This window comes from Sus scrofa, chromosome 1 (assembly GCF_054392235.1).
Source record: "Sus scrofa isolate SSC_HxYL_T2T_F1_AM1 chromosome 1, Sscrofa_HxYL_maternal_Yorkshire_Landrace_v2.0, whole genome shotgun sequence".
NCBI classification, from domain to species: Eukaryota; Metazoa; Chordata; class Mammalia; order Artiodactyla; family Suidae; genus Sus; species Sus scrofa.
In genome coordinates this window covers 264,734,740-264,761,504 of record NC_139383.1, presented here as the reverse complement: position 1 = coordinate 264,761,504, position 26,765 = coordinate 264,734,740, and the positions used below count along the sequence as shown (strand labels likewise).

Sequence of the window (26,765 nt, the reverse complement as noted above, 5' to 3'; positions counted from 1 at the left end):
ATGAAACTACAAATAAATTCAGGAAGTCTTAGTATACTGCAGTACAGCTTCATGAAACCCTGTCTCCTTGCAAAAGGTCATGTAGATTTTCTGGCATGTACAAGGCTTGTCATTTTAAGCAGGATAGGAGAGCAGGATGGAAACATGGGATCATATCACCTCAAAGACTGCCCTTTTTGGCTTTTTAGGGCCACACCTGCAGTGTATGGAAGTTCCTAGGCTAGGGGTCGAATCGAAGCTGGCCTACGCCACAGCCACAGCCATGTGACTGTGACCTACACCACAGCTCATGGCAATGCCGGATCCTTAACCCACTGAGCCCAATGGGAACCCCCCCCAGTCTTAAAAACTGATGGTAATGGCCAGACGCTGTGTGGGCAATGAAGAGACCACTTATTCTGTTAGCACTCTGGGTAGAAAGACACACAAAGAATCACAAAATCAAAATATTTTATTTGTTCTTTTGCACATGACATGGGTTAAAACATTCCTACTACACCAATACTGCTCTCCAGGAGCTTACAATCTGAAAGTCAACATTAATTGGAGACCCAGTGATTAAGGCATTATCAAATGCAGACTTTTGTATCTTTAGATGTGTCTTTTGAAAGAAGCCGGAGAGGCAGGATTAACACTAAATGACATGAAGATGTACTCCCAGCCACCCCCCCTTCCAGTTTCTACATGAAGCCCTGTGGCTAGAACCCAAAACCAATGCTCCATGGGCTGAAAGTAAAGAAACCAGGAGGATTCTGTTTGTGGGCAATGTGGAGCTGAGTGTCCCTCCAACATAGGTTGGATATGGCACCTAAGATTCTGTAACTTGATGGATAGTACCAGGTAGCCCTTTCCCAGCTTCATAGAAATTACAGCAGGAAAACTAACTGCCCCTTTGAAGTGTGCTTAAGGTCTCTGTCAGTTTTACCACTTCTGGTTGGTATTTCTACCCAAATCCACTATCCATAGCATTGCTCACTGTATCAGGAAGGCTAGGGAGATTTAATCAACTAGATATATGGGATAAGAAACTGAAAGAGCAGAATAAGGTGCAAAGACATGGGGATACAAGCTCCTAGCAGATGTGAAAATGAAGAGAAATCTGGATCCAAAAGGAAGAAGTCAGGCACTAAATTCTAACCAAACAGGGATGCAGAAATGAAAGTAAACAAGATTATCACAATCCAAGAGCTCAGAAAAAAAAAAAAAAAAAAAAAAAAAGGGAATATAAGCTTTAGTCTAGTTTTCCCTTCATTAGTTTCTTCCTTTGGCAACCTAGCCTAAGATCGCTGGAGTTCAGGTTTTTCATGAGACTAACTTGAGTACCTGGAGACCTATCCCCAAACTGCTGTTTCTCAGAGTACGAAATTCACAGCATTGTCTTAACTGGCCTTGATTTTTCTTACTGTTCCTGAAAGTATTTTGTAGCAGAGCATGTCAAGATTTCTGGAGTACCGGGGTCACTACTGAACATTGATTTCTTATTTCTCGGGGTTTTATTATTCCTTGGTGAGAACGAACAGGCTCTTTGTACCTTAAGGTTGGATTCTGTCAGTACCTGCATTCACTATGCTTATGCTGAAGAGCAGCACTGCAAGGGATGGAATGAGAGGAAAGCATAAAACTCTAAATGTTGATTCTCATGTTGATTGATTTTAACCTCAATCTAGTAATCTTACAACCCTCTCTTGGTTCAAAGCCAGGGAAGTACACATTTCCTGCCCTCCAATATTTAACTGGCACCAACAGAAAGAGTACAAACTTCAAAACCACAACAGAGGCCTAAGGAGATACCTCTGTTTTGTTTCTCCTGCCCTGAGGCACAATTGGAGTCTAGCACCAAGGAGGGCAAGATTTAATAAACTAGCACAAGAAAAGTCACTTTACAGAGGTAGGTTGGCCTAGGAACGAGACTGCAGTGTAGACTAACAACTGAACAGAATAAAAATCCAATGTGATTCTTCATGGAGGAAAGTATTTTTGGCCACTTGTGACCTAATTAAGCCCCCAAAACAAAGACAGTCATGCAGAAAATGAGGGATCTGCCTGGTGAGAGGGCCTGGATGTTGGGGCCAAGGAAAATCTGGCCATCAGTCCACCATACTCTAAGCCTCTCCCAAGACAGGGCTGGGCTTTGCCCTTCTAACCTATTCCTGGCGGATTTACACTGCAGATCAAAGGTCTTTCTCAACCTTCAAGCTATTCCCACGAAATTACAGTTCTTTAAAAAGATTTCACATATGCTAATAAAATTACTTTGGCCACAGCCCTTTGTATGCCTGGGCACATATAAACCCAATGGGGCTGAATAAATGTTTGTGGAATGATTGAGTATTCAGCAGCATTTATTCTATGAGTTAAGCCCAGATACACCATCTACTAATAGCAAGTCGAGTTCCAGGCCCAGTACCAGATAGCTTAGCCACCACGTGATACTCCCTTAGTTTATTTAAAGCAGAGATTCTCAAAGAATGGTCCTCTGACCATCAGCAGGAGCATCACCTGGGAACTTGTTAATGCCAACTTGGGGGCTCTGGGTTGAGGCCCATCAACCAGGGTTTTAACAAGCTCTCCAGGCTTGGAGATTTTGATGCATGCTAAAGTTTGAAAACCACTGGTTTAGCGGCATACACATGAAAAAAATAATGGGAGAAAATGCTTAAATGCTTGTTTCATCCAGCTGTGACAAAAGAAGGTACTAAATCGTTACTGATTGATTGGATTGTCATTTTTTTAAAATGACAAATAGTTAATTCTGTCTAATCAGAATGTAGGAACACAAGCTGATGTGTCAGCCACCCAAGAATTCACACTCTTGCAAGCTCAGGTTCTGTATGTATAGAGCCTCAAACCACCTCTCTGCCTGCTACAAAGATTTCAGTTCAGTGCAACATGTCACACCTAGGGAAAGGCACAATCTCCCAGTCACTGAGTCCAAAGACCTGGGACATAGATATCTCTTAATGTGAAATCTGGGTTCTGGGTTTAGCTGGGCAAGAATTTTCCTCACCTGCCATCAATCCTGGCTAAAGTTCATCTCTTTCTATCACTGACCTGGGAAAAACCCCAATTCACATGTTGTCTGTCAAAAAAAGGAACACAGATTAAAAAAGGAAGCAGGTGACCAAGCCATCAAATAAAAAGCTACCTGGGTTAGATAAGAACATGTAATTTGGATCTAAGATGATGGGGGAGCAGAGGACATCTCCTGGGTGGCTTCACCTGAAGAGAAATGGGAAACTCAGCTCATTAGGAAACCATTTTAGCTCAGAGCTACCCCTCTGTCGAGCAGGGGTGTGTGTATGTGTGTGGTGTAGTGTGGTGTAGTGTAAGGAGACGAGGAGGCGAAGACTGGTGGAGGAATCTTGTCTTCCAGTCTGGAACTGTTTCCCACAGCAGTGATAAGGCCACACCATGGAGTCTGAGGTTAATGGCAATGCTCTGTGATGTCCACGACCACTGCCTTCTTCCAGCTGAAGAGAAAGTACCCTGTGCCGGCCCCTGCGGCTACCGCGATGCACAGGTACCCGTTGTAGGTCATGAAGATGAGCATGAGGAAGTAGCTGATGACCACCTGGATGATATGCAGCACTGTCTGCAGGAGGTGAGGAAAACTCAGCATCTGCTGCCTGGAGAGAAAACAAAGACACAAGTCAGGGACCCCAGGAGGGCTCTGGCAGCTCTGCATGCAGATCAGGAGAATGGTTACGGTACTGACTGCCCTCCCAGCCACCCTGGCAACTCACAGGCACTGTTGTCTATGGAGGTTGCTTATTGGTCCTTGGAAACAAAACATGATAGGGCTGTGAGGCGTACAAGCCTTGGCCAGATATGGTTCTATGGCAGCAGGAGGAGGCAAGAGGAGGAGGAGTAAACATCTGACTTACCTCCACCTTGGATCCTCGAAGGGAAGCCCCAAACCCTCCCATACTTATTTGCCTGAGCATTTTCAGGCCTTCCACCTTCTAAAAAATTAGCAATAGAATGATCTGAAGGCTGGGTGGTATAGTAGAAAGTTCTTACTTAGAGATAAGGAGACCTGGCTGTTTATCCCTTCTGTCAGTCACTAGTTCAACCAGCACAATGGGAATAAATATTCTGCTTACTTAAGAGCAGGACATTGGTAGAGGATTCCTGAAATTCCAGTTTAGCTTTAAAACCTACATTTCCATTATAACTGAATCTCAAAAAGCACTTGCCAATCTGTGGGCTTTTCCCCATAGTCATCTAAGTGGAACACAGAGGGTCTTAACAGAAAGACTAGAATCGGGTAGGTAAAACTTTTTATAGAAAGGCATTAACTGGATTCTGCCATTTTATATATACTCTGACCTGAATCTCCCAATTTGTTTATTATTATTTTGGCAAATATGTTGTGGACCCCTTACCTTCTTCTAAAGTGACTGATCAAATTCGGAATAAATGGCCTGCTAATGACCAGACAGCCCCACGCCTCCGAAGACAGTTTTGATCAAGGTCATGTACAGAATCACTAACTCTAAGAAGAGGACTGTTGCTAATAACATAGCAGCTTTACTACTTAATCAGTCTCCAGAACCGTCCATCTGAATCTGTTTAATCTTCTTACCCAACTGTTTTGTGTGTCTCCATAAGGATAGTTCCATTTGGTCCAGGGACAGGCATGGAATTGTACCGAATGCTGACTTGTGATTTGCGCAGGAGGCCCTCTCGGGCTATCTTGAGTCCTTCATAGAACATGGCTAGTAAAAACACCGCCACAAAAGCTCCAGCCATTTCTAAAGAAGGAAGGAAAAGATGGGGGTCACGTCAAACGTGCAGAATCATTAGCTTGTGTGTTCTCCAGGCTAAAAAAATAGAAAAAACTGCTACTCTCAATTTCTGAATATATTGTTACCTCTTGTACAGATGTAAGAGAAGAGCTAAGACGGTGTTAGTGAAAACGGCTGCCTCCACTGAAGAATATACTGATTTTCCAGTTAAGATACAAAGAAAACACATCTGAACAACAATCATTTCCTCGGGTGGCTTGATGTCATTAAATTCGCCTACCTGATGGCTTACTCACCTCCAGCTGTATTAATCACCAAACCAGCAAACAATACTTCCACCTTCTTAAAGCCAAAGTAGAAGGTCATAGGCTGCCAGGAAACCAAAACACGTCAGTTAGAAACAACTGAACATTCTAAATGAGCATTTCTGATCAAGAATCCTAGAACAGTTAAAAAAGCAGCAGATCTGGTTAAGACACAGTCACTGAAATGGGCGGCTTCCTCCCTCAGCAGCACCATCACAGGCACTTTTCCACAAGTATTCTTGGCCCCCACTGTAAACTTCTTTTTTCTACGCAAAGTATAAAGAGTAGAGCTTTATCCAGAAAAGGGCCATTTTTTGGGGTGGGGGCTGCATCCATGGCATCTGAAGTTCTCAGACCTGGGATCAAACCCATGGTGCAGTTAAGACCTGTGACACAGAAGGATCCTTAACCCACTGCTCCACAAGCCAACTTCCAGGTCAATGTTGAAAGAAAGGGATATGCAAAAAACAAAACAAACAAACAAAAAAAACCAAAGAACAAAAACACCCCACAGAAATCTTGGTTCTGGTGTGGTTTGATATTGACCGCCAAAGAATCTTGGGGAAATCACTTGACTTCTCTAGATCTGCCTTGGTTTTCCCTCAGCTTTAAAGGGAATAACCTTAGAGTTCAATTCAATTCTTTGTGTTACCCAAGTAGGTGGGAAAGGGCCCAGGCTGCCTGTCCTGTGGCACTTACCATCATCATGGACTCATGGGAGCCTGAAGAGGTTGGGTGATGATGAGAAGGTGGCATGGTAGTACTGTGGTTCATATCGCTCATCCCCATGTGGGTGCTCATCCCCATGTGGGCAGAATGGTCCATTTTTCCAGGAAAAGGTGAGTCAGCAGAAGATTCTTTTGAGAAAAAAAAATTCTACGTCATAATTAAAAATACAAAATCTAGATTATGTTTCATACCTGAATCTTTTCTGAAAACATGAAAAATTGAATGGCTTGGACTTTATAACTTGTGAAGTTTACACATTTTTCCACATTCTGGTAATGCCGAGGCTTCCTTATTTAGGTCTCATTGATGTAATTCTTTGTGTTCTCTTAGTCATATTATCCAGTCTTTTTTTTTTTTTTCTTTTTAGGGCCGCACATGCAGCATATGGAGGTTCCCAGGCTAGGGGTCTAACCAGAGCTGTAGCCGCCGGCCTACACCACAGCTACAGCAACTCGGGGCGATCCGAGCTGTGTCTGCGACCTACACCACCCCTCACAGCAACGCCAGATCCTTATCCCGCTGAGTGAGGCCAGGGATCGAACCCGCAACCTCATAGTTCCTAGTCTGATTCTAATTCTTATTCTTATCCTTTACTAGATATGTTCAACAATGTGTGTTCAAATCTAAATGAAATTAAGGAAAAGTAGCTTCTGGTTGGGTTTCAGGAAACTGTAATAAGGGACAAATTGATGCCATTAATAAAATTTTAACCGCTTTTCTAATCATAAATGTCAGTAGATAAAAGGAAGTATTTCAAGATAATTCATTCTAATTGGATGGTCTGTGTTCAATAAGGATATTAAGAATACATTTTCACATATAGGACAGCCTTCAGCTAATTTAAATTCGAGGTAAAGGTCTACTGCTGCCCTAGGCGAGCAGTGTGCTCAGAATTTAGATAGAAGTATCAATCCCAGCAGGACATTAGAGCTAAGAACACAGAAAACAAGGTATAAATTGGATGTTCTATATTAAATTAAGCCTAGACACCTGCGTATTTCAGTCTAGTAGCTTCACAACCACTTACTGCAAATGTCCATCTGAGACATAATGCAAGCAGCAAAAAAAAAAAAAAATCCCATGGGAATGTGAAATTCAAGTGACATCAGAAAAAGAGAAACAGAAATTTACTATTAAAGCATAATCAATGTTCTTTGGTTTGTCTATCTCCTCCAATGACGTTTAATCTAAGATCCAAATTCAACTTCTTCCAGATTAAAAATGTGTGAAGTAAGAATAAATCTAAGAATAACAACACAGCAATACTATCTGCTGACTCAATTTGTAATCTGAAGACAGTGGTTACAATGGTTTAATGGTTTTATTGAAGTATAGTTGATTTACAAGGTTGTTGATCATTTCTGCTGCATAACCCACGGCTTCTTTCTAAGAACTAGGTTCAAGGTCCACAGAGTAGCCTTATTGTACTTTTATAGAATCAGTTCCTTGACTTAAGAGTCATAGGTAGGACCTTAGCAAAATTTTTGTTTACTGATTTCTGGTTTTAGAACAACATATCTTCACATCTTAATTCCAGGCTAATTGTCTTGTTGAAAGCCTCCACCGTTCATTCTTCTTATTCTTTCACTTCATCACAAAACACTGTCAGCTTCTCTCCTGCAGAGTAATTCTAGCCAAGACTACTTTCTGCCTATCCTGTCTCCTGAGATCCCAAAGTGACTATCCATACTGATGTGGCTAGTTTATAATAGCTCCTTCTTTAAGGAAAGGATATTTAAGGAAATAGAAATTGTCTAGGAAATGGCTATAGAAAAAAAAATCAAGTATGTGCTTCTGTGTAACTTTATATAAAATAGCTGAGAAGTTTCTCATGAAGGCTTTTACACCACTCAGTTTCTAGGGGACAATTATCCTCATTAGGTACTTGAGGTTGGCTACATGCCAACCTTATTACCTTGAATACTATTAGATATGGAAAATGAAATGACACATTCTAACTGAATGTCATAGCTTTACATTTCTTTCTGTGTGCAGAATTTATAAGAATACTTTTCTTTCTATGAAATATAAAAATACTAATTCTTTCTCAACCTACTGAGGATTGAATCTAAAGAAGTTTCCTCTACTCCTGCCATACCACCCCCAACACATGTATTATAAAGCTGAACCAATAGGCCAGATTCTTTGTCAAATCTAGCATCTCTAGCAAAATAGTCAATGCAGGGACAGAAGTTCGGAATGAGAAGGCTAAATTCTGATGCCCATTCTGAGTCTTAACACTGACCTTACTTCCAAGAGGTTTAGTCTCAACTTGAAATTCTCTTTTATTTTCCTGGTATTGCACAATGATGAATGAGAAACAATCCACAGGGACCATGGAGATTAGACCCCACAGAAGAGGTCACACATCTGCCACGTGGTCCTTTCTTCCAGCTCAGACAGATGTAATCTGAAGCCTCAGATAATTTTTTTGGAGACTGCCTCCAATCTTTCCTGACTTCTATGATAAGGGAACATTCTTAAATGATTAGGCTCATGTTCCTTTTTAGATTTGTAGAAACATTAAACAAAGGGAAATCTTAATTTACTCTTCTGCTTTCTGTCTATCATCTACTATTGGTGACACAGGCTTTTGGCAAGCAGATAGGGGAAATTCATGGTCAAAGACAATATGCTACCATAAATAGAGACTGGTATGTATGGATTCTTGTTCATGTGATCAAGTAACAAGTTCAACTGGACTAATCCCGCCTTTTGGTGACCTGTATAGGGTCATCAGATCCTTCTGAAATAGCTCTGACCCTATAGGTGAACTTGCCTCACATTCTTACTCCAATTGACTGCCAGAAATGTGGTCATAATTAAATATAACTGCTTTGGATATTTTCAGTGCTTTTCCTTGGCCCGTGTCCTCCTTGAGGTGCAGTAGTCATAAGGATGCTTACTTATACCAATTTCATTTACAATGGGTATTAGGCTTGAGTAAAATCACAAGTTTACACCCAGAACTGGCAAAAACTTATGATGCTCAAAGTTCTGTCTTTTCAATGTGCTAAAAACAGTTAAGTAAAATGAGGCAGTAGAGGTAGAAAATAAGTCAGTAAGAAAAAAAAGAAATGCAAAAACACCTTAAACTCTCACATACACATTTCCCCCCAGATTAAATGTGACAGGTGATGGGAGCTGAGGGCTCTTGCTACAGTCACAACTCAGGGGAATTAACTGCCAAAACCCCACCACTAGCACTACCCCCTGAAACCATGCAGGACCCTGTGGGGCTCCCAGGCACACAAACCTTCCTCTGTCCCCCATTTCTTGTTTGTAGGAAATAGGCTTCATTCAGCCTCCAAGACAAGACCTTCCCTGAGTTCCAAAGGGTAGGTTCAAACAGTTGCTAATCAGGGAAGGGAGGGGATACAGAGACCAGGGAGGAGCAGTCAAGAAACATTAATAGTGCAGCCTTGCAGAAGGGCCCTGGTTCCTCAAGATCTTTGAGTTCTGCTAAACCCCTAACAAAAGAAAGATGTTATGAAGCACTTGTAAATTCCACAAAGAAGGAGGGCCACCAGAACCAGTCCCGGAGCCCCTAAATACCACTTGAAGAATCAAAGCTTGCATCTACCCTGATCCAACCTGTGGCCCTAGTTTTTACTCCCAAACTATAAAACCACTTCCTATTCTCTCCCAGTGGAGGACACAATTTTTAGGGCATTAGCCTGATGTGGCCTCCTTTGCCTGACAAAGCGATAAAGCTATTTTTTTCTCCTTTGCCCAAAACTTTTTATTTGACACCGGCAGACAGAAGCGGAGTTTTGGCAACATCACTCCACCAAAAAATTAAAAAGCTTTTTAAAAAGAAAGATTTTTACTTTTAAAAATTCCTCATTAGAGCTAAGGCGTTCCCTTCTAAAATTTGGCTTTTGTTGATAATAAAAACTCCAACGGATCATACCACCCACAAATTCACACCCTTCTCTTCGTGTCAATGGTTGGGTTGAGATGAGAAATTTAGTGTTTTACAGCTATTTTTTCTTCACCATACCAAAAAAAAAAAAAAAAAAAAAAAAAAGCACTCTACTGTAAGCAGACGGCACAGGAGACCCTGGAAGAAGAGAACCAAATACAGCTTTTTGACATAAGCAGCCACTTTAGGCCTAAGTGACTGTGGGATCTAAGCCTGGCCACAATGCCTGCCCTTGAGCAGGTCTAATAATGGTAAAGGGAACAAAAGAACAAATGACCTATCAGGCAAGAGAGCTAACGGAAGCAAAGATGATAAATCAGTTACCATTTTCCTTGTACTTTACATGGAGAGAAACTAAACTACGCGCAGTCTACATATTCAAGTAATAAACAGCGTCTATGTAGCTGTATTACTCGTACATCAGACTAATGGGCTGCATCAAAACTAGTAACCAACTGCCAGAGACAAAGGGGAGACCTACTTCAAACAGGCATACTGAAAGGACCTTCCTTTATGAGTGGTCAATGATCTAGGCAAACAAGAAATCCTGCATGGACTGACACGTTCTTAGAATAAAAGAGCAGCTATGAATTAGTGGGAGTATATCTATTTTAGTATAAAGGACAACAGCTAAGGCGCTGCCCTGAGAATCTCATTCTAACTTGTCCACGGAAAAGAAAAAGCAGACCTGTGGTTTGATTCTAATCAGAAGAGTTTGCTTCCAGATACTGATTCAAGGTCACCCTATTCTACCATGAATTTTATCTTCCCGTATCTCCACTCCTCCTCATTAAGCTGCTTGGGCTGAACAAAGGAGATGAGAAGTCTAGTTGGGCAAGATGGATCCTGGAGCAAGTGATTACACGGGGAATTATACAGCTATGTGATAAGGGAGGTCTGTCACTTAAGGAAAGCATGCCAAAGACATTTTTTAAATGCTCATTGTCCAATCTCTAGATGGCCTGTGCCTTCTGGGCAAACATGAATGGACCACGCTATTACTCTATAAGCAACAAAATATAAAAGGAAAGGGGAGTTCCCATCACAGTGCAGTGGTTTGATCCCTGGCCTTGCTCAGTGGGTTAAGGATCCAGCGTTGCCATTGCTGTGAGCTGTGGTGTAGGTTGCAGACGCAGCTCGGATCCCGCATTGCTGTGGCTCTGGCGTAGGCCGGTGACTACAGCTCCAATTCGACCCCTAGCCTGGGAACCTCCATATGTCACGGGAGCAGCTCAAGAAGACACACACACACACCAAAAAAAAAGGAAAGAGAACTAAGTTTGAAAGATATGCGGGTGATAAATACTATCTATATTGGGCAAGTAATTTGATATTTTGATTTTCATTTTCCTTAACCGTGTGTATAAACACTACATGATATGATTGATAATGTTCCGCTCAGACCTAAACTACTATTCTACTTCTTTTCAGTTCAGTTTTCCAGAACAGAATGTTTCTCTATCCCTACCCTTACTACTAGATCATAAATTCTATCCAGACCCTGTCTTATTTATGAATCGCCTGCATTCTTGAATATCCTGCCCACAGTAGCAAATTGCAAGTGTTCTGAAATAAACTGATTTTCTCTCCTGTCAACTTAGATAAAAATTTGGTTGTGATGAGTGTTGTACACCTATAAATGTAATAAAATTCATTAAGTAATTAAAAAAATAAATCTGTTGATACGGGGAAAACTTTTTTTCCTCTCCACCACCTCAGTGCTTCTGAAATAGTATGTAATAAGACCCGGCCAATATGCTTAGAAATTATTCCGTAGCTCTATAGCAAGAAGCAAAATAGTTGATACAAGGTATGAAGCAATCTATTCAGTATTATTCTAGAAAGCTATGGAGGTTCCTTGGCATAAATCTATGTTTCCTCATTCCTGACACAGGGATGATTCTGTTAAAACTGCCTTACTTTTTACCCAGCATATCCAAAAATGTCACAGTTTGTGACTTTTCCTATCCCTAGTACATTAGAAGATTTACCCAGCCTGCCTCTGGTTTTTAAGATCAGCAGCTCTGTTATAAACACGGGCTTTTACTCCTGCCCTCTGTTTATGTTATCAATGACAAACCAATCTAAGGCACAGGTCTGCTCATCTGCCCAAGATTCTGCTCATCCTACCAACCTTTCCACTGTCTATTAACCTCCTTGTTCTAAGATCACACGTCTCTCTAAAATAAAGGCCTCAACTTACCTTTCTGCCTACAGGCACACTGTGTTCCAGCCAAACAAGTCCAATAGGCCAAGTTTCTACTGTTCCTGTAATACACCCCCACACTTTTCTGTATCTTTGCTGACAATGACAGTGGTATATTTCTCCAAAAGTTCATCTCATCTTCAACCTGAAACTGATACCTAGTGCCCCATCTCAATTTGTGGGTTATAAGAATTGGATTAGAAGTCATTTCATCGAGCTCCTCAGTAATTGACGGTTTTACCTTCCTGGCCTTCTCTCAATCTAATTCTCTTCACACTCAAATATTCCACTAAAAACTTTTTTTTCCCACTACTCACTTTTTCTGACTAGTCCCTTTGACACTTGTCTGCCTTTTTTTTGCCTTTTTTGGCTGTGTCATTCTCTATAATCTGCCCGCTCCCCTTTTTCTGAATATGTGCAAATCCTCTCACTTGTTCAACATTTACCATGCACTTAAAAATGCCACCTCTTCTATGAGTTCGTGACAGAAGAAATCTCTTATGAATTTTCTTAGCAATCTTCTCTTATGGAAAATTTGACTTACAGTTCTTAAAACACAAGATAAAAAATATATATACACAGCAAGTTCCCAGAGGGTAAGCAACAGATTTCTACCTTCTTACTCCATCTGGAAGAACACTGGACAAAAAAAACATTCATTCCTTCCAGAAGCACTCAATTCTTACAAAACCGCTGTGGGTTTCATATCCACTAACAATATAAAACACAAGATTCTTGCCTCTGTGGAACTTACTCTAGAGGAGGATACCCTCATTAAAAATGTAGATAACACAAGTATATACGATTATAAATTGTGATAATATGAAGTAAACATGGTATTGCGGCAGAATAACAGTGAATAAAATAATTTAGATGGAGAGGGGTAGGAGGTGAGAGGAGAGAAGCCCTCTCTAAGGAGGTAACATTTAAACAGACTGATAAATTACTGGAGTTGAGTAAAGGGTAGAGAATAGCATCTCTGAGGCAGGAAAAGGTCATTCAAGGTCAGCGTGAAAAGAACACCTTGAGTGAGAGGAAGAGATGCCAATGAGGTAGAAGACAGAAGGGTTACACTTAAAGCCTTAAAGGAGGGAAGTTCCCTGGTGGCCTAGTGGTTGAGGACTTGGGAGTTGTCACTGCTGTAGCTCGGGTTACTGATGAGTTCTGGTTACTCTCTGACCCAGGAGCTTCTGCACGCTGTGGGCCCAGTCAAAACTTTTTTAAGAAATAAAAATAAAACCATTTAAGGGAGACTAAATTTTATCCCAAGGGCAAATGGGAGCTATTTAAGGGAGTGATGTGACCAGATTTACGTTTTAATAGAATACCTTGCTGTGTAGAGTAACTGTCCTTTATTTGTTCTTCCCTAGTATTTCCTGCTCAAGTTTTTCTATGAGGCATTCACAAACTGGAGGAAAAAAAAAAAAAAAACTTAAAGAGAGCCATGGGCCATAATCCTAGATTCTGGATTTGCAATAATCCAGAACGACATCTGTTAAAACTTTAGAAGGATCAGAAAAAAAACTACATTCTGGGTTGTAAAATGGTCAGAGGGGCAAAACTGAAAAAACAGTCCTCTACAAAGGCTATCCTGGATTGTAAGAGCTTCTCAAGATACATGTCACCCTTTGTAGGGAGAGTTAAGCATACACAATACTTTTAAGAGCACGAATTTGGAGTCAGATATCTAAGGTTCAAATCCTGGCCCTGCTAACTTTAATTTCTTCCCGAGTACTCTGGAAAAATCCCAAAGATCTTTTAGGTTGGCAGTAGGTACGTACTAAGCATAGAGGCCGCTAAAGAGGCTGTGTCCAGATTTCAATAGCATTTAGGTAAATTAGGTAGTTAATAATTTTAAAAATATGATGAAGGTAGACTAAGCTCCCTGCAGGATATGGACAGTAGACTAAGACACACCGCAAGTTTTTAGATTATATGATCTGTACTATACATGGAAACCTTCAATAGTGATAGCAACAAACCCACTTTTCACTCCTACCTCCACAAAACATTAGCAATAAATCCTGAATTTATGTGACTCCGGTTTTTAATGCCCTTTTCTAGAGGCAGTGGGAAACACCCTAGACTGAGTACAAAATTTTGACTCTGGTTCATCCAACTCCGTGTTCTTTGCGATAAAACACCTATATTAGTTTCTCAATCTTGGCTTTATTAACATTTGGGCTGAGTAATTTTTGTAGTATGAGGTGTCCTGTGCATTGTTGGATGTCTAACAGTGTCCCTAGCCTTTACTCACTAAAGGACAGCAGCACTTTCTCAATTATGAAAATCCAAAATGTCCTCAAGACTTTGGCAGATGTCCCCTGGGGGGCAGAATCACCCTATTTTTTTTTTTTAATTAGCTGTGTTTTTTGGCTTTATTTTTTTCACTTTTTTTTATTGAAGTATAGCTGATTTACAATGTTTCTTCTATTTCTGTTGTACAGCAAAGTGACCCAATCACACACAGTTCCCTGTGCTATACAGTAGGGCCCTCTTACCCATCAATTCCAAATATAAGCAGTTTGCCTCCAAAATCACTTTTTTTTTTTGCTATTTCTTGGGCTGCTCCCGTGGTATATGGAGGTTCCCAGGCTAGGGGTCCAATCGGAGCTATAGCCACCGGCCTACGCCAGAGCCACAGCAACGCGGGATCCGAGCTGCGTCTACAACCTACACCACAGCTCACAGCAACGCCGGATCCTTAACCCACTGAGCAAGGGCAGGGACCGAACCCGCAACCTTATGGTTCCTAGTCGGATTCGTTAACCACTGCGCCACGACAGGAACGCCCCACCCTATGTTTTTTGAGAACCACTTTTGATCTCTTTGAGTTTCAGCATCTCAGAAACTTGGAACAGAGATGACATCTGTATTGTTCTCTCAGGGTCACCGTATGATTCAATTAAGACAGTGAACGGGAAGAAATACTGAGAAAAAGACCATATAACATACATAAAAAACATTATGTTATGTTATTAGGTTCTGTGAGTGTTCAATATTGAGGCTGAAGAAAATACATCTTGTTTATGAAATTCATTGCAAGACCTAGCTTAGGCTACGTGTTGTCTAATATATGTTTTCCCTTGGTATTCAATAAATATCTGTTGATTGAATGAATTCTGAGTCTGGGTCCAATAGAAACTTTCATTTACTCTTCTGGCATGTTCTCAGGCTTTTCTGCGGATCTACAACAGTGTATTAAGTTTATAAACCTAACTGCACTTGAAGGATAGGCCTGTATTAAATAAGAATGGCTACTTTACAGCTGGAAGATCAAGGTACAGGAGGTTTAACTTATTAGACAAGGTCACAAGGCAGCTAGTCTAATTAGAATTCAGATTCTGCCTTCAAGTCCAGTGACCTTTCTAAGTATCCTTGCACTTTCACCCTTGTGTCCCCACACAAAGTTAGCTATTTTGCTTTCTGGGGGCAATCCCCAAAAACTGAGATAAGGAAACAATTGCAGTTTTTAGACTATTAGACCTATTTCTAGTGGGAGGCACAAGTGGATATATATATATATCCAAGGGCCCTGCCAAGTCTATGAAGCCCATTAAGCTTAACTATTACCTGTAGTTTTCTTGGCTGTTCTACCTTTATGTAGTTCTAGGTCATGTGAGAATGGACCTTCAGATAGTCTGAGCTCCAGGCCGCATTTCAGCATTCTGTTAAAACTCTCCCCAAAGTCTCAGTGCTATTCTACTACATTATTTTCAGCGTCAGACACAGAACTTTTGGCCATGCCTGCAGCATGTGCAATTTCCCAGGCCAGGGATCAAACCCAGCCACATCAGTGATCAGAGCCGCAGCTGTGACAATGGCAGATCTTAACCTGCTATGCCACCAGGGGACTCCAGAAACATACCTTTTCAAGAGTAACTCATTAAAAAAGTCAAATGCTCAACATTGTCACAAAGAGTCATCACTCCCAACCATTGATTCAGTCTTCTGAGTATTTCACAGGCAACATGGGTTGCAGCCCACCTTAACATGTATAATCATTACAATTTGAAAGAAAAGACTAGAAATAAGGAAATGCTGGTTCTAGCCCTGGTTTTTCCATTACATTAGGTCACTTAATCTTTATGGTCACAAATTTCTTAGTGAAGAAATAGAATAACTGATCTTTAGGGCCTATTTCAACTAGAAAAGTTTAGGTGTGTACAATATTGTTTCAATGAAAAACAAATGCATACCTGTCTTTTCTAGGAACACTATCAGATATGCTTTAGACCGTCCAATATTTCAGTGGCTTTAACTTATAAAACACATTTCAGAATAGTCTGTCATATCAATTCCAATTCACCAATCTTTCTCTTTTTTTTTTTTTTTTGTCTTCTTGCCATTTCTAGGGCTGCTCCTGCGGCATATGGAGGTTCTCAGGCTAGGGGTCAAATCGGAGCTGTAGCCACCGGCCTACACCAGAGCCACAGCAACGTGGGATCCGAGCCGCATCTGCAACCTATGCCACAGCTCACGGCAACGCCGGATCCTTAACCCACTGAGCAAGGGCAGGGATCGAACTCGCAACCTCATGGTTCCTAGTCGGATTCGTTAACCACTGCGCCATGATGGGAACTCCCCCAATTCACCAATCTTAATCATCCCTTCTGAGGATAACTCGCTGAAGCAGAAATAAAAAGCAAGTGCCCTCCTTTTTACTGGAGTCACATTGCCACAAAGCAATGTTTTAGAACAAGTTACTAAAAATTTTGGAGCTCAGAAAAAGTAACTAAAATTTTGTGGGGATAATATATACACCTAAACCTGGGATAATAAAATATCACAGTATTTTGACCATCAAATGTAAAACTACGGCATGAAAGTGGGACTGGCACATTAATAACACAGTAGATAATAAATGTTAATTATCTCCTAACTCAAGTGTGGTCCTAGGATCAGAATAATTTGACATGCTTGGCTAAAAATGAAAATTACGGACCCCTCTCCAGAGTACTGAGTCTCCTTTTACAGAATGGGGCTTCAGAATCTAGATTTGTAAAAATATATAGGTAATTCTTATTGCTCTAAAATTTGAGAACCAAAGTTCTGAATTATGGAGATATACAAAATCTAAGTACTGTACATTTAAGATTCAACTGGGAACTAAAAGCATTTGTTTATTTTAATGTGCCAAAAGGGCACAAAGCAAGCCCAGCCTCACCAATTTATACTTTAATAATCAAAGAATTTTTCTGGGCTAACATTAAATTTAATACCAAATGGCTCAACTTTTGAGATTTGAGAGGTTTCCCCCCCCTCCACTGGGTGAATAAAATCTGAGTTCAAGATGAAGGGGAAGTTATGGGTCTTCTAGTTTTATTTAGTTATGAAATACAGGAATTGAACTACCAGAAAGAGACTTCAAAGAGGAAATGTTGTAATGCTTCACTCACTAAAAACAAAAAATCCTGTGTGAAGAAAATATTGGGTATAGTTCCCAACATGATTAATGAAATTAAGATTTGCTCCTAGCTGAGCACTCCAGCACCCTGGAACCATCAACTCCTGCATTTCTGAGTTAAGTTTGAGATCCTGAATAGGCCACCAAAAACAAACAAAAACAACATGAGGAAGCTGTGAGCTGAAAAGATATTTTCCCTTTCTTTTTTATGGCAGCTCTCCAAGTACACAAGGAAGTTATAATCATTCTCTAACTGGTAAAACTGTACCTACTGGTTGTGGCCCCTTGGGCCAACAACTACTTAATATCTCTGGGCCTCAGCCCTAAAATCAGGATAAGAGTAGCCTACCTCATGATTGTTTTTTAAGAGTGTTAGTTCACTTAGGTGATAGCATAGCGGTTAGGAGGGCAAGTAGTTTCCTCTAAGAAATGGATGGCTGAAGAACCTACCTCCCGTGCCTTAAACAAAAACTGAGCACAGCCCCTCAACACAGTAAACCATTGGTAAATATTCATTACTGTCACTTCCTAATCTATTGTCAGTCTAAACTCGGCATAGGTATAATCCCCCAAATCTTGTTTTGTGCTTCATCCATTACTCCATGGCTGACCTTTCTTTTTCTAACCTTTGCTGTTCTCATTTAGGGAGTTTTCAGGGTGTGCTAGTGAATTCTAGCCACTTCCCAGGGTGGGATGTCCTTTACCTATGTTGAATCAGGTGGTCAGTGATGTCTTCCATTTGAATCCACTCTGCATCTATATCCTTTGAAATGATTTTTTGTAAATTGCCTTTTTACCTGTGGCTTCCCAAGCAACACAGGCTGGGTATCTTAAAATTCAACTCAATTCTAGCATTAGATTCCAGATTAAGAGCTCAGCCCTACAGGACTGCCCTCCATTTCAGATGCCAATGTAAGCTTGGGCTTGTGACCCACTTGCTAAAGGAATCAGAGGTCCCCACAATCCCCTCTCCTTGGGTTCTGTGAATTTGCTAGAGAGGCTCACAGAACAAAGGAAATCTGTTTACTCACTAGATAACAGATTTATTACAAAGCACATTAAAGGGGATGAATCAACAGCTAATGACGATCTTTGTAAGTCAGATAGACACAGTAGCTTGTGGAAGTGTCTTCGTCCCTTACCTGGAAGCTCTAGAAACCCTTTCCTTTTAGGTTTTTACGGAGGCTTCAGCACATGGGTATGATTGATTCAGTCACTGGTCATTGGTGATTAAACTCGATCTCCAAAATCATAAATCCGCACTAGTCAAATTGTCTCTTCTAAATGTACAACTTCATTTATAGGCCAGAGTTTGTGTTCATCCAATTATTCACTTTGATTTTTATGATTTCATACTCATAAAATGAGACTTGGAGGAATAAAAAGATATATGTTTGATTTGAATATTCCTAAGTTATTCCTACTGATGTCTAAGTCCGAACCACTAGTGTGTAGTTTAATAAATTAACATTCCAATTTTTTTTTTTTTTTTTGGCTCCACTCACAGCGTATAGAAATCCCAAGGACTGAACCATTGCCATAGCCAGGACTCAGACTGCTGCAGTGACAATGCTGGATCCTTAAGCCATCGCACCAAAAGGCAGCTGCAAGGTTTTTGTTTTGTTTTGTTTTGTTTTTTTTTTTTAACACAATGGCAATAGGAGGTAAAAGAATGTATGTGTGTATATTACTTAAATATACACAGATACACACTCCTCTTCAAGATACTTTACTTGGCCTTCTGTTCCTTCTTGAATCATGTTAAGGGGTGGGCTGGAAGGTCTGTCACTTCTGTGCAGGTGAAAGGAAAGAGGTATTATCACCTTGAGAGGATGGCAAAGTAAAAGGCTGGGTTAGATGGCTCTGGCACCTATCCAGACTCAATTCAACAAATTTAAGTACTCTGTCCCAGGGGCTATAGGAAATTTAGAGATGAAGAGGATGGAGGCTCTAGCGGAAACCTGCTATTTAGAGCAGATTTCACAAATGGCTTAACACACATAAAGTCAGAAGGATGGAGGTGAGAAAGGGAGGGAAGGAAGTTTAGTAGGTTTGGTCATGAAAGTGTGAGGGGATGATTTAATTCTGGTCTGCTTTATGGTTCCTGTCTCCTCAAAAATGGTAAGAGATTGTTGTGGCATCACCCATTTCACAAAGTTATCACTCATCCCACCATCTTCAAAAAACCTGAGAAGCCAGTAAAAAACACACCAACAGACAGACATTAGGTAGGCTGTTTCTTTTCCCTACATGGACTGTAAAAACAAACAAGCCCAAACCAGCTATGTGGTAAATACTGGTAGTAAAAGTGGCTGGGAGACAGTCCCTTTTGTCCTGAGTTTATAAAACTCACCTTATAGATTAGCTCCTGAGTAATATCCCACTGAACAGCACTAGAAAAACCTGAAAGACTGTGATGTATGTTGACTTTAGTCAAATTTGTAGTTCATCATTTTGGTGAGACTGCCTATACTTGGCCCTTATTTAAGGATTCTTTGAATAAAAATCATTTTCAAGAAAATGATACCCTGTCATCTCTTTTACTGTTCATTTACAATTAAAATTCCTTTGACTATTAGACCTAGCGTATCAGTCTGATGCACAACTCTTGTTACTTAAACATACAGATACACACTCCTCTTCAAGACACTTTACTTGGCCTTCTGTTCCAGCCAGAAAATCCATTTCTAAATGCATGGGATATCATGTGTATGACACATAATGAAATGTTATAGGAACCAAATTATCTATCACAGGGCTGCCCATAACAGCAAAATACTTAAAAAACTAACCTAAATGTTTGTTGATAGAGCACTGATAACATAAAAAGCTTTATTAAAAGGGATAAAAACACACACATCTGTAAACACCGATACTAGCTCTCGGGGGTGAGAGGGTAAGAAAGCAGTAACACTGATCTCTAGCAGGAGAACTGGTCAGAATGTGGGTTTAACTGGAAGGAACATTTCCCACTAAATATCCTTGTGTGTCTTTTAAATTGTGAACCAACTGAATATACTTCCTATTGAAAAATTAAGTCATCAAGTTCAACTCTTATTTTTCAGATGGGGAAACTGAGGGCCATGTTCTTCAACTAGCTACTAGAACATGCTCTTTAGTCAGCTGAACCCCTAACATCTGCTTCTTGGATAAGGCTTCTGTAACACTAGGCTAACCACTTTCCCCAGACCTCCCATTTTTCCAGATAGAAGACATTTCAGGAGGAGTTTCTGAGCTTTATATATCCTGTTTTAGTGGCAAATATATAGAAGCTCCTGTTTCTCTTGCCCACTCTCACCTTTCTGTACAGAGAAGATCAAGTGTACAACTGCATTCTTCACAAAGGCCTTTAGAAAAGCTTTTTATTTGCCTGGACCGCATAGGACAACTCAAATTTGATATGTCAAACAAACAAACTAGTTATGCAATGATAGAAGGGCCTAAGTCCAGTGGGGAGTGGATCTCCCAGCTACTATACTATACTCCACTTCTGATACCTTTTGTTGTTGGCTAAGCCACATCCTGGAATAAAGCAATCACAAGATGCCCCCTTTCATACTCCTTTTACTGGATCCTTTTGTAGGCTTGACAACTTCCACTGTACTCACCATAAGGCTTAAGTAAGATTTATATGCATATTTCAGAGTGTTTTATAAGCAGTGTGCCAAGAGTGGAAACAGCCGTGGACTAGGTATCAGAGGTGGTGGCGCTACAGACCTAAATTTGACCTATATTATCTATGTGACAATAAGCAAATCAATCCTGAATTCAGCAAGTACTAGTTCCTTTATTGCAAAATGGATATAAAAATACCTACTCTGCTGCCAATCTCACAGGGTTCTGAGGATCAAACTCACAACCAGTTTAACTGTTAACACATTAACTAGGCTATTCTCCAGTATCATATGCGCAACAATTTCTGCTCTCCCTGACAGTGAATAATTTTCTAATTCTAAGGTACAGGATATATCAGCTATTGTTAATGATAGATTGCTCTCTTTCTTATTAGGACAAAATTAATACCTGAAAGGAGTGGACCAAGACGCACACAGGGCTCACTTTCATGTCCATTATGGTTTCTTATAGTTTGATTTTTTGTGGGGGGGCTTTTGGGGCCACACCCACAGCATATGAAGTTCCCAGGCTAGGGGTGGAATTGGAGCTACGCCACAGCCACAGGAACACAGGATCCAACTACTCTTACCATTTCGTTTAAAGAACACTAGCTAGTTAAGTTTCATATACATTGGCAAAGCATTGCTTTAAATGTCTTGTCAAAACCAAAGGCAGAAAAATCTTGCTAAATTTAGTTATACAGGATTTCAATCGCCTAGATTAACAACATTGTTGGTTTGGCTGAGGAATTGTATTTGGTGTGAGGCAGAAACTAGAAAACATTTTACCTGTTCCTTTTGCACTCCGCCCTCCCTTTAACAAAGGATGATTTAATAAAAATGCTTTGAGAGAATGTAAATGAAAAGCTCAAAACCTCAAATAGAGGCTACGTGGCGTGGTGGAAATGTGCGGGGCTAGGAATCAGAAAACCTGCTATGTCTTGACTCAAGGATTTTGGCCTCTTCATTCACTCCATTTATTCAATTTACTCAAATTTACTTGTGTTAAGTGAGTGATGGTACTATGATGAAACCATTTTCACAAGGCTGGTCTGATGGAGAAGAGATACATACAAATAATGTAGTATGAGATGTACTGAGAGATAGATTATGCACAGGGTTGAGTGGGAACATATACGAGTGGAATGGTGCATAGCATTCTTCTGCCTTTCATAAGTTGAATGACTACATTCTAGGTGCTCTAAACTTCACTCAGTATCTATTAACACATCTACCTATTTTGGGAAAAAGACTCCCAACTGGCTAGAAAAAGGTCCACTAACATTTCACTGGTTGCTACAGTTTTACTCTCTTCATTCTCCCCACCCCCACCCCAAATCATTCCTATTTACTTTTGTAATGCAGGTTTCCATCTCATTATGCTGTATTGCACAATGTCCTCAGCCTACAAAAGCAGGTTGTATACAAAAGCCTCAGGCCTTTGTGCAAAGGAAGAGAGGTAGGGTGGACCCTTCTCAACCCTTTCCTTCTCTGCAGGGCTTTGCATTCCTGAGGATGGGCCCCTCCTCTGCTTGGGGATGTTGCCCAAATCATGAAATGATATTACTTACTCAAAGCCGTGGAACTTCAAAAGCATTTCCGTCCCAGTGCCTAACTCTAAAGATGTCTTTTGGCATAAACTGCTCATTTTAATGTATTAAGAATCAGACTCTTGCTGACTTCTCACACTTAGTCACAAACTACAGAAAACTTTTTGATTTTTTTTAATGGGTCTATTATGCTTAAAGCTGCATGTGGGAGTTCAGGCACCAGTCAGCAACCTGCCCTTCCTCCTCCCTGCCTTTTTCCCCATAGTGCCTGGCTGGACAACTTTAAATGGCAGAGTTATCTGGGTGCTGCCTGGCCACTGACATATCTGATATCTTCCAGTAGTTGAAGTCATCTTGTGAGAGCTATGTCATCTTTTTCTCTTTTGCAACTTGGAAGGCGAGGAGAAGAATCAACAGCAGAGGCAAACTGGAGCAAGGAGAGAACAGACTTAAGGATCAAAGACTTGCACATATGGTATAAATGCTACCTTTTGAGAAGTCATTGAATTTGATTCACACGGTCTGGAATATTAATTTCTCATTTCAAAAATTTTATAATCCAAAGAAAAACTGGAATGAGATTTTTAATAGATGAATACTAGTGCCCTAAGTAATGTTTACCACACTTATCTCACTCGATTCTCACACCAACTCCACATCCTAAACCATTTGCTTTTGTGTCAATCATGGCATTTAGAATTAAGAAAATTCCATTTCCTACTGGGTTAAGTACAAACTTGTCAGGGTGGCCTTCAAAGTATTTGGCAAACATGGCCCTAGTCCTTGCAAACTATTGCACAGAACTCTAAAGCAATTCAAGTGATATTAGCTAGGATGGTCTCCAGTGTTGCTCATGGGAGCAAAATTCTGCTCTCCCTCTCAGTGAATTTGTGCTTATCAAGGTTATGGGGTGTTTATTTACAAACCAATTTACGCCAATCGCGTTTATTATAGTAAATATATAACTCAATAAAGTAACATAATACAATGAAATACAATAAGAGGAAAGCAGTTAATATTAACTGAGTACCTGCCAGGCACTGTTCTAAGTAGTGAATTAACTCATTCATATAACCTTCACAAGAATCCCAGGAAGTAGATACTATTATATTGTCCCTACTTTACAAAAGAGACTGAACATACCGAAGGCCTGTGCAACTCAAACGGCAGGACAACTTTGCTCCAGAGCTTAAGAATTTAACCACTGAGCTACACGCACTCTCATGAACTTGTCTATGAAAATGTAGTTGAAAGCTTAGGTAGATAAGTCGCACAGATGCCCTCACACTACAGTTAGAAGATCACTTAAACTGAAGCTCCAAGAAAAGGTTCATGTTAAGAGAATGTTCCTCCTGTGGCGCAGGTTGCAGCTTCAGCTCAACTGGAACCCTGGCCTGGGAACTTCCATATGCCATGGGTGCAGCCAAAAAAGGTCAAAGACGGTTTTTTTTTTTTTGTGGGCTGGATCAACTTCCTTTGGAATGCAATCACTTCTCCTTGGAATCCTAGTTCAAAGTCCATTATCTAAATCACACTCTCCTCCAAACTAGGGTGGATCAACTTCCTTTGGAATCCAATCACTTCCACCTGGAATCCCTTAATTCAAAGTCCAAAGTATCTAACCCACTCTCCTCCAAACGGTACAGTGGATCAACTTCCTTTAGAATCCAATCATTTCCACTTGGAATCCCAAGTCCATTATCTAAATCTTCCAAATCATTAATTTCTACTTATGGGACTTAAATTGCCCTCAATCTGCCTCATCACTACCTTCCCCTTCCTCATACTGCCAATTAGAACCATTAACTGTGTTCCCAAAAGGGGATCTGGGCAGGCAGTGTTTCCAACACCAAAAAGGTTGATCCAGATTTTAGGAGTCCTGCCTATCTAACTCTCTGGATTAAAAACACCCCTCAAGGACAGAAAATAAGCCCTCAATGATTACTGGCATTAGCGTTGTTAAAAGTACAATTCAGATGTTTCAGTGCTGGAGTGACAATGACCAGTACTGTGGAGAGGGCTAAGAATGAACTATGTTGCTGCTGCAGCAACGTAGCTCATTTTTTTTTCTGAGGTAGCCAAGCTCACATTCTGAACAGAGCTACTACAAAGGGTTCCAGTTCCAGTGCTTAGACTCCAATTGCATCATTGCTTTAGCACTGTCAGACCTCACTGCTTTAACCATCTTGTAAAATAAACACAGGAAGTAGAGAACAACCCTAGTCCTCAGGTTAACAGAAGGATACTTGAACAAAAGTAAAACCTACGTATACTATTTCTAGCTACACTATTCCCCCCTACACCTTTCAATAGTAAAGCCTTCAGTTAATAAGAGACTAAGCAACCCAGACAGTTCACATCTAGTACAGCATTTTTCTGTGTGTGTGTGTGTCTTTTAGGGCTGCACCCACCGCATATGGAGGTTCCCTGGCTAGGGGTGCAATCGGTGTAGCCTACACCAGAGCCACAGCAACCTGGGATCTGAGCTGATACCTACACCACAGCTCACAGCAATGCCAGATCCTTAACCCACTGAGCAAGGCCAGGGACCAAACCCATGTCCTCATGGATGCTAACAAAGAATGAGAACCCTTGGAGTTCCCATCGTGGCTCAGTGGTTAACGAATCCCACTAGGAACCATGAGGTTGAGGGTTTGATCCCTGGCCTCACTCAGTGGGTTAAGGATCCGGTGTTGCTCTGAGCTGTGGTGGAGGTCGCAGACATGGTTCGGATCCAGTGTTGCTGTGGCTCTGGCATAGGCCAGCAGCTACAGCTCTGATTAGACCCCTAGCCTGGGAATCTCCATATACCCTAGAAAAGAGCAAAAAAGAATTACTGAGAACCCATTATGGGCAATAAGGCAGTGCTCTGTGACACAGGAGTCACCAAGATGAATAAAGTAACCATCCTTGAGCTTACAATTTAGCAGAAGCACACAAAACTACAACAAAAGTAGAACCAGGAAAGTGCCAAGAGGTTATGAAGTCTCTGGGAGGGGAAGTCACTTCACCTCTATTTCATGCAACAGATTACTAAAACATTCAGGTAAGGCACACTTATACTACTCTCATTGAGAGAAGCCCTGAGGAGATCAATGGGTCCTACAAAGGGTTATTATCTGCTTATCCACACCTTAGCTAAGCCAGGCCTACCTGGAGATTGTTCCAGGAGTTACACTAGGTTAACATATATAAGAAATGGTTATGATATACAGAGAGGGTGGAAACTGGAGGCAGGGAACTGATGTTAAGTCTGTGGCAAGAAACTAAGCAAAACCCAGACCAAGGTTGTGGCTGAGGATCTTCAGATTTTGAAGTTTCCTCCTTTCCATCACCCATCTCCATTGTGTTCTAGCTCTCCTGCTAGGTCTACTCTAGGGAGAGGACTTCTCTCCAAAAGCATGCCACAGTGTAGCAATAAACACTCCGAACGCGAACCCAGTGCTTCAGCCCTGATAAGGTCTAGACACCAAGCATCTAGCCCCAGCCTGCCCTTTACTCTGTGTGACCTCGGAATAGTCCACTAGTCAGCCAAGGGCTTAGTTCCTCCCTTACCTTACCTATAAATTCTGGGATTATGAGACTGCGATTGAATTTGATGACCAATCCAGCCAACACACGGAAGCACTGGATAAACAATCCGTTGAATAAACAGCGAGGTCAGCCACAGGGTACTAAGCGGTAGGGGCAATCAGGTCCCCCATTTTACAGACGGGGAAACTGAGTCACAGAACACCCTGCCCCAAGGTCACTCCAGCTAAGTCACTCTTACGGGCCTGGCCGAAAGCTCTGGTTTTCAGATCCAGTCCCCAGGCCCTTTCGCGGAGCTGAGCAGAGTGGCGCGAAGGTCCTTGCCCTAGAGGGGGAAGGACTGTGTGCTCGTGCTGCCAAATGTTGCAAGAAGGGCGAAAAAGGCCTTACCTCCCCAGATCGAGTGCCGCCACCGACGCTTCCCTCTCAGAGCCTCGATCCGCTTCTCTGTCAAGACTCTTCAGAAGACCCCTGCACTTCTGACGGCTCGACGTGTACAAGACCTCCACTTAAGTGCCGATTCCCGCCCTTATCCCGCCCCTACCCCGCCTCTTGTCTCGCCGGCCAATTGCCGCACGGGATTTCGGAGCGTCCGCGGATCAAGCCGCCTCTGAGTGAGCGAGAAGCTTTACGTCACGCGGCGTGCCTCCCACGCCTGGTCCCCTCCTTTGCCTTTGCTCCACCTCCTCAATAACCTAATCTTGCTGGCAAGAGTAACCGAGAGTTCGTCCTGCCGGAAAGCAGCACGCC

General features: G+C 41.3%; 1 protein-coding gene across 1 annotated transcript; it reads right to left on the bottom strand.

Moving 5' to 3' along the window:
• Positions 1-1,748: 1,748 nt before the first annotated feature.
• Positions 1,749-26,493, bottom strand: SLC31A1 (solute carrier family 31 member 1). The gene is made up of 5 exons (NM_214100.3): positions 26,406-26,493; positions 5,753-5,910; positions 5,045-5,117; positions 4,586-4,754; positions 1,749-3,626 (listed from the first exon to the last, which is right to left on the bottom strand). The coding sequence occupies exons 2-5, from the start codon at positions 5,876-5,878 to the stop codon at positions 3,425-3,427; spliced, it is 570 nt and encodes a 189-aa protein (NP_999265.1). The 5' UTR covers positions 5,879-5,910; positions 26,406-26,493; the 3' UTR covers positions 1,749-3,424.
• Between the last annotated feature and the right edge of the window lie 272 nt (positions 26,494-26,765).

Bases quoted from the DNA above. Each gene is read 5' to 3' on its own strand.
- SLC31A1 (NM_214100.3), bottom strand. From the start codon at position 5,878: ATGGACCATTCTGCCCACATGGGGATGAGCACCCACATGGGGATGAGC. The intron at 4,755-5,044 runs GTGAGTAAGCCA...TTCCTTCTTTAG, and splicing joins GGTGATTAATACAGCTGGAG to AAATGGCTGGAGCTTTTGTG. The intron at 3,627-4,585 runs GTAAGAAGATTA...TTTTCTCTCCAG, and splicing joins GAGACACACAAAACAGTTGG to GCAGCAGATGCTGAGTTTTC.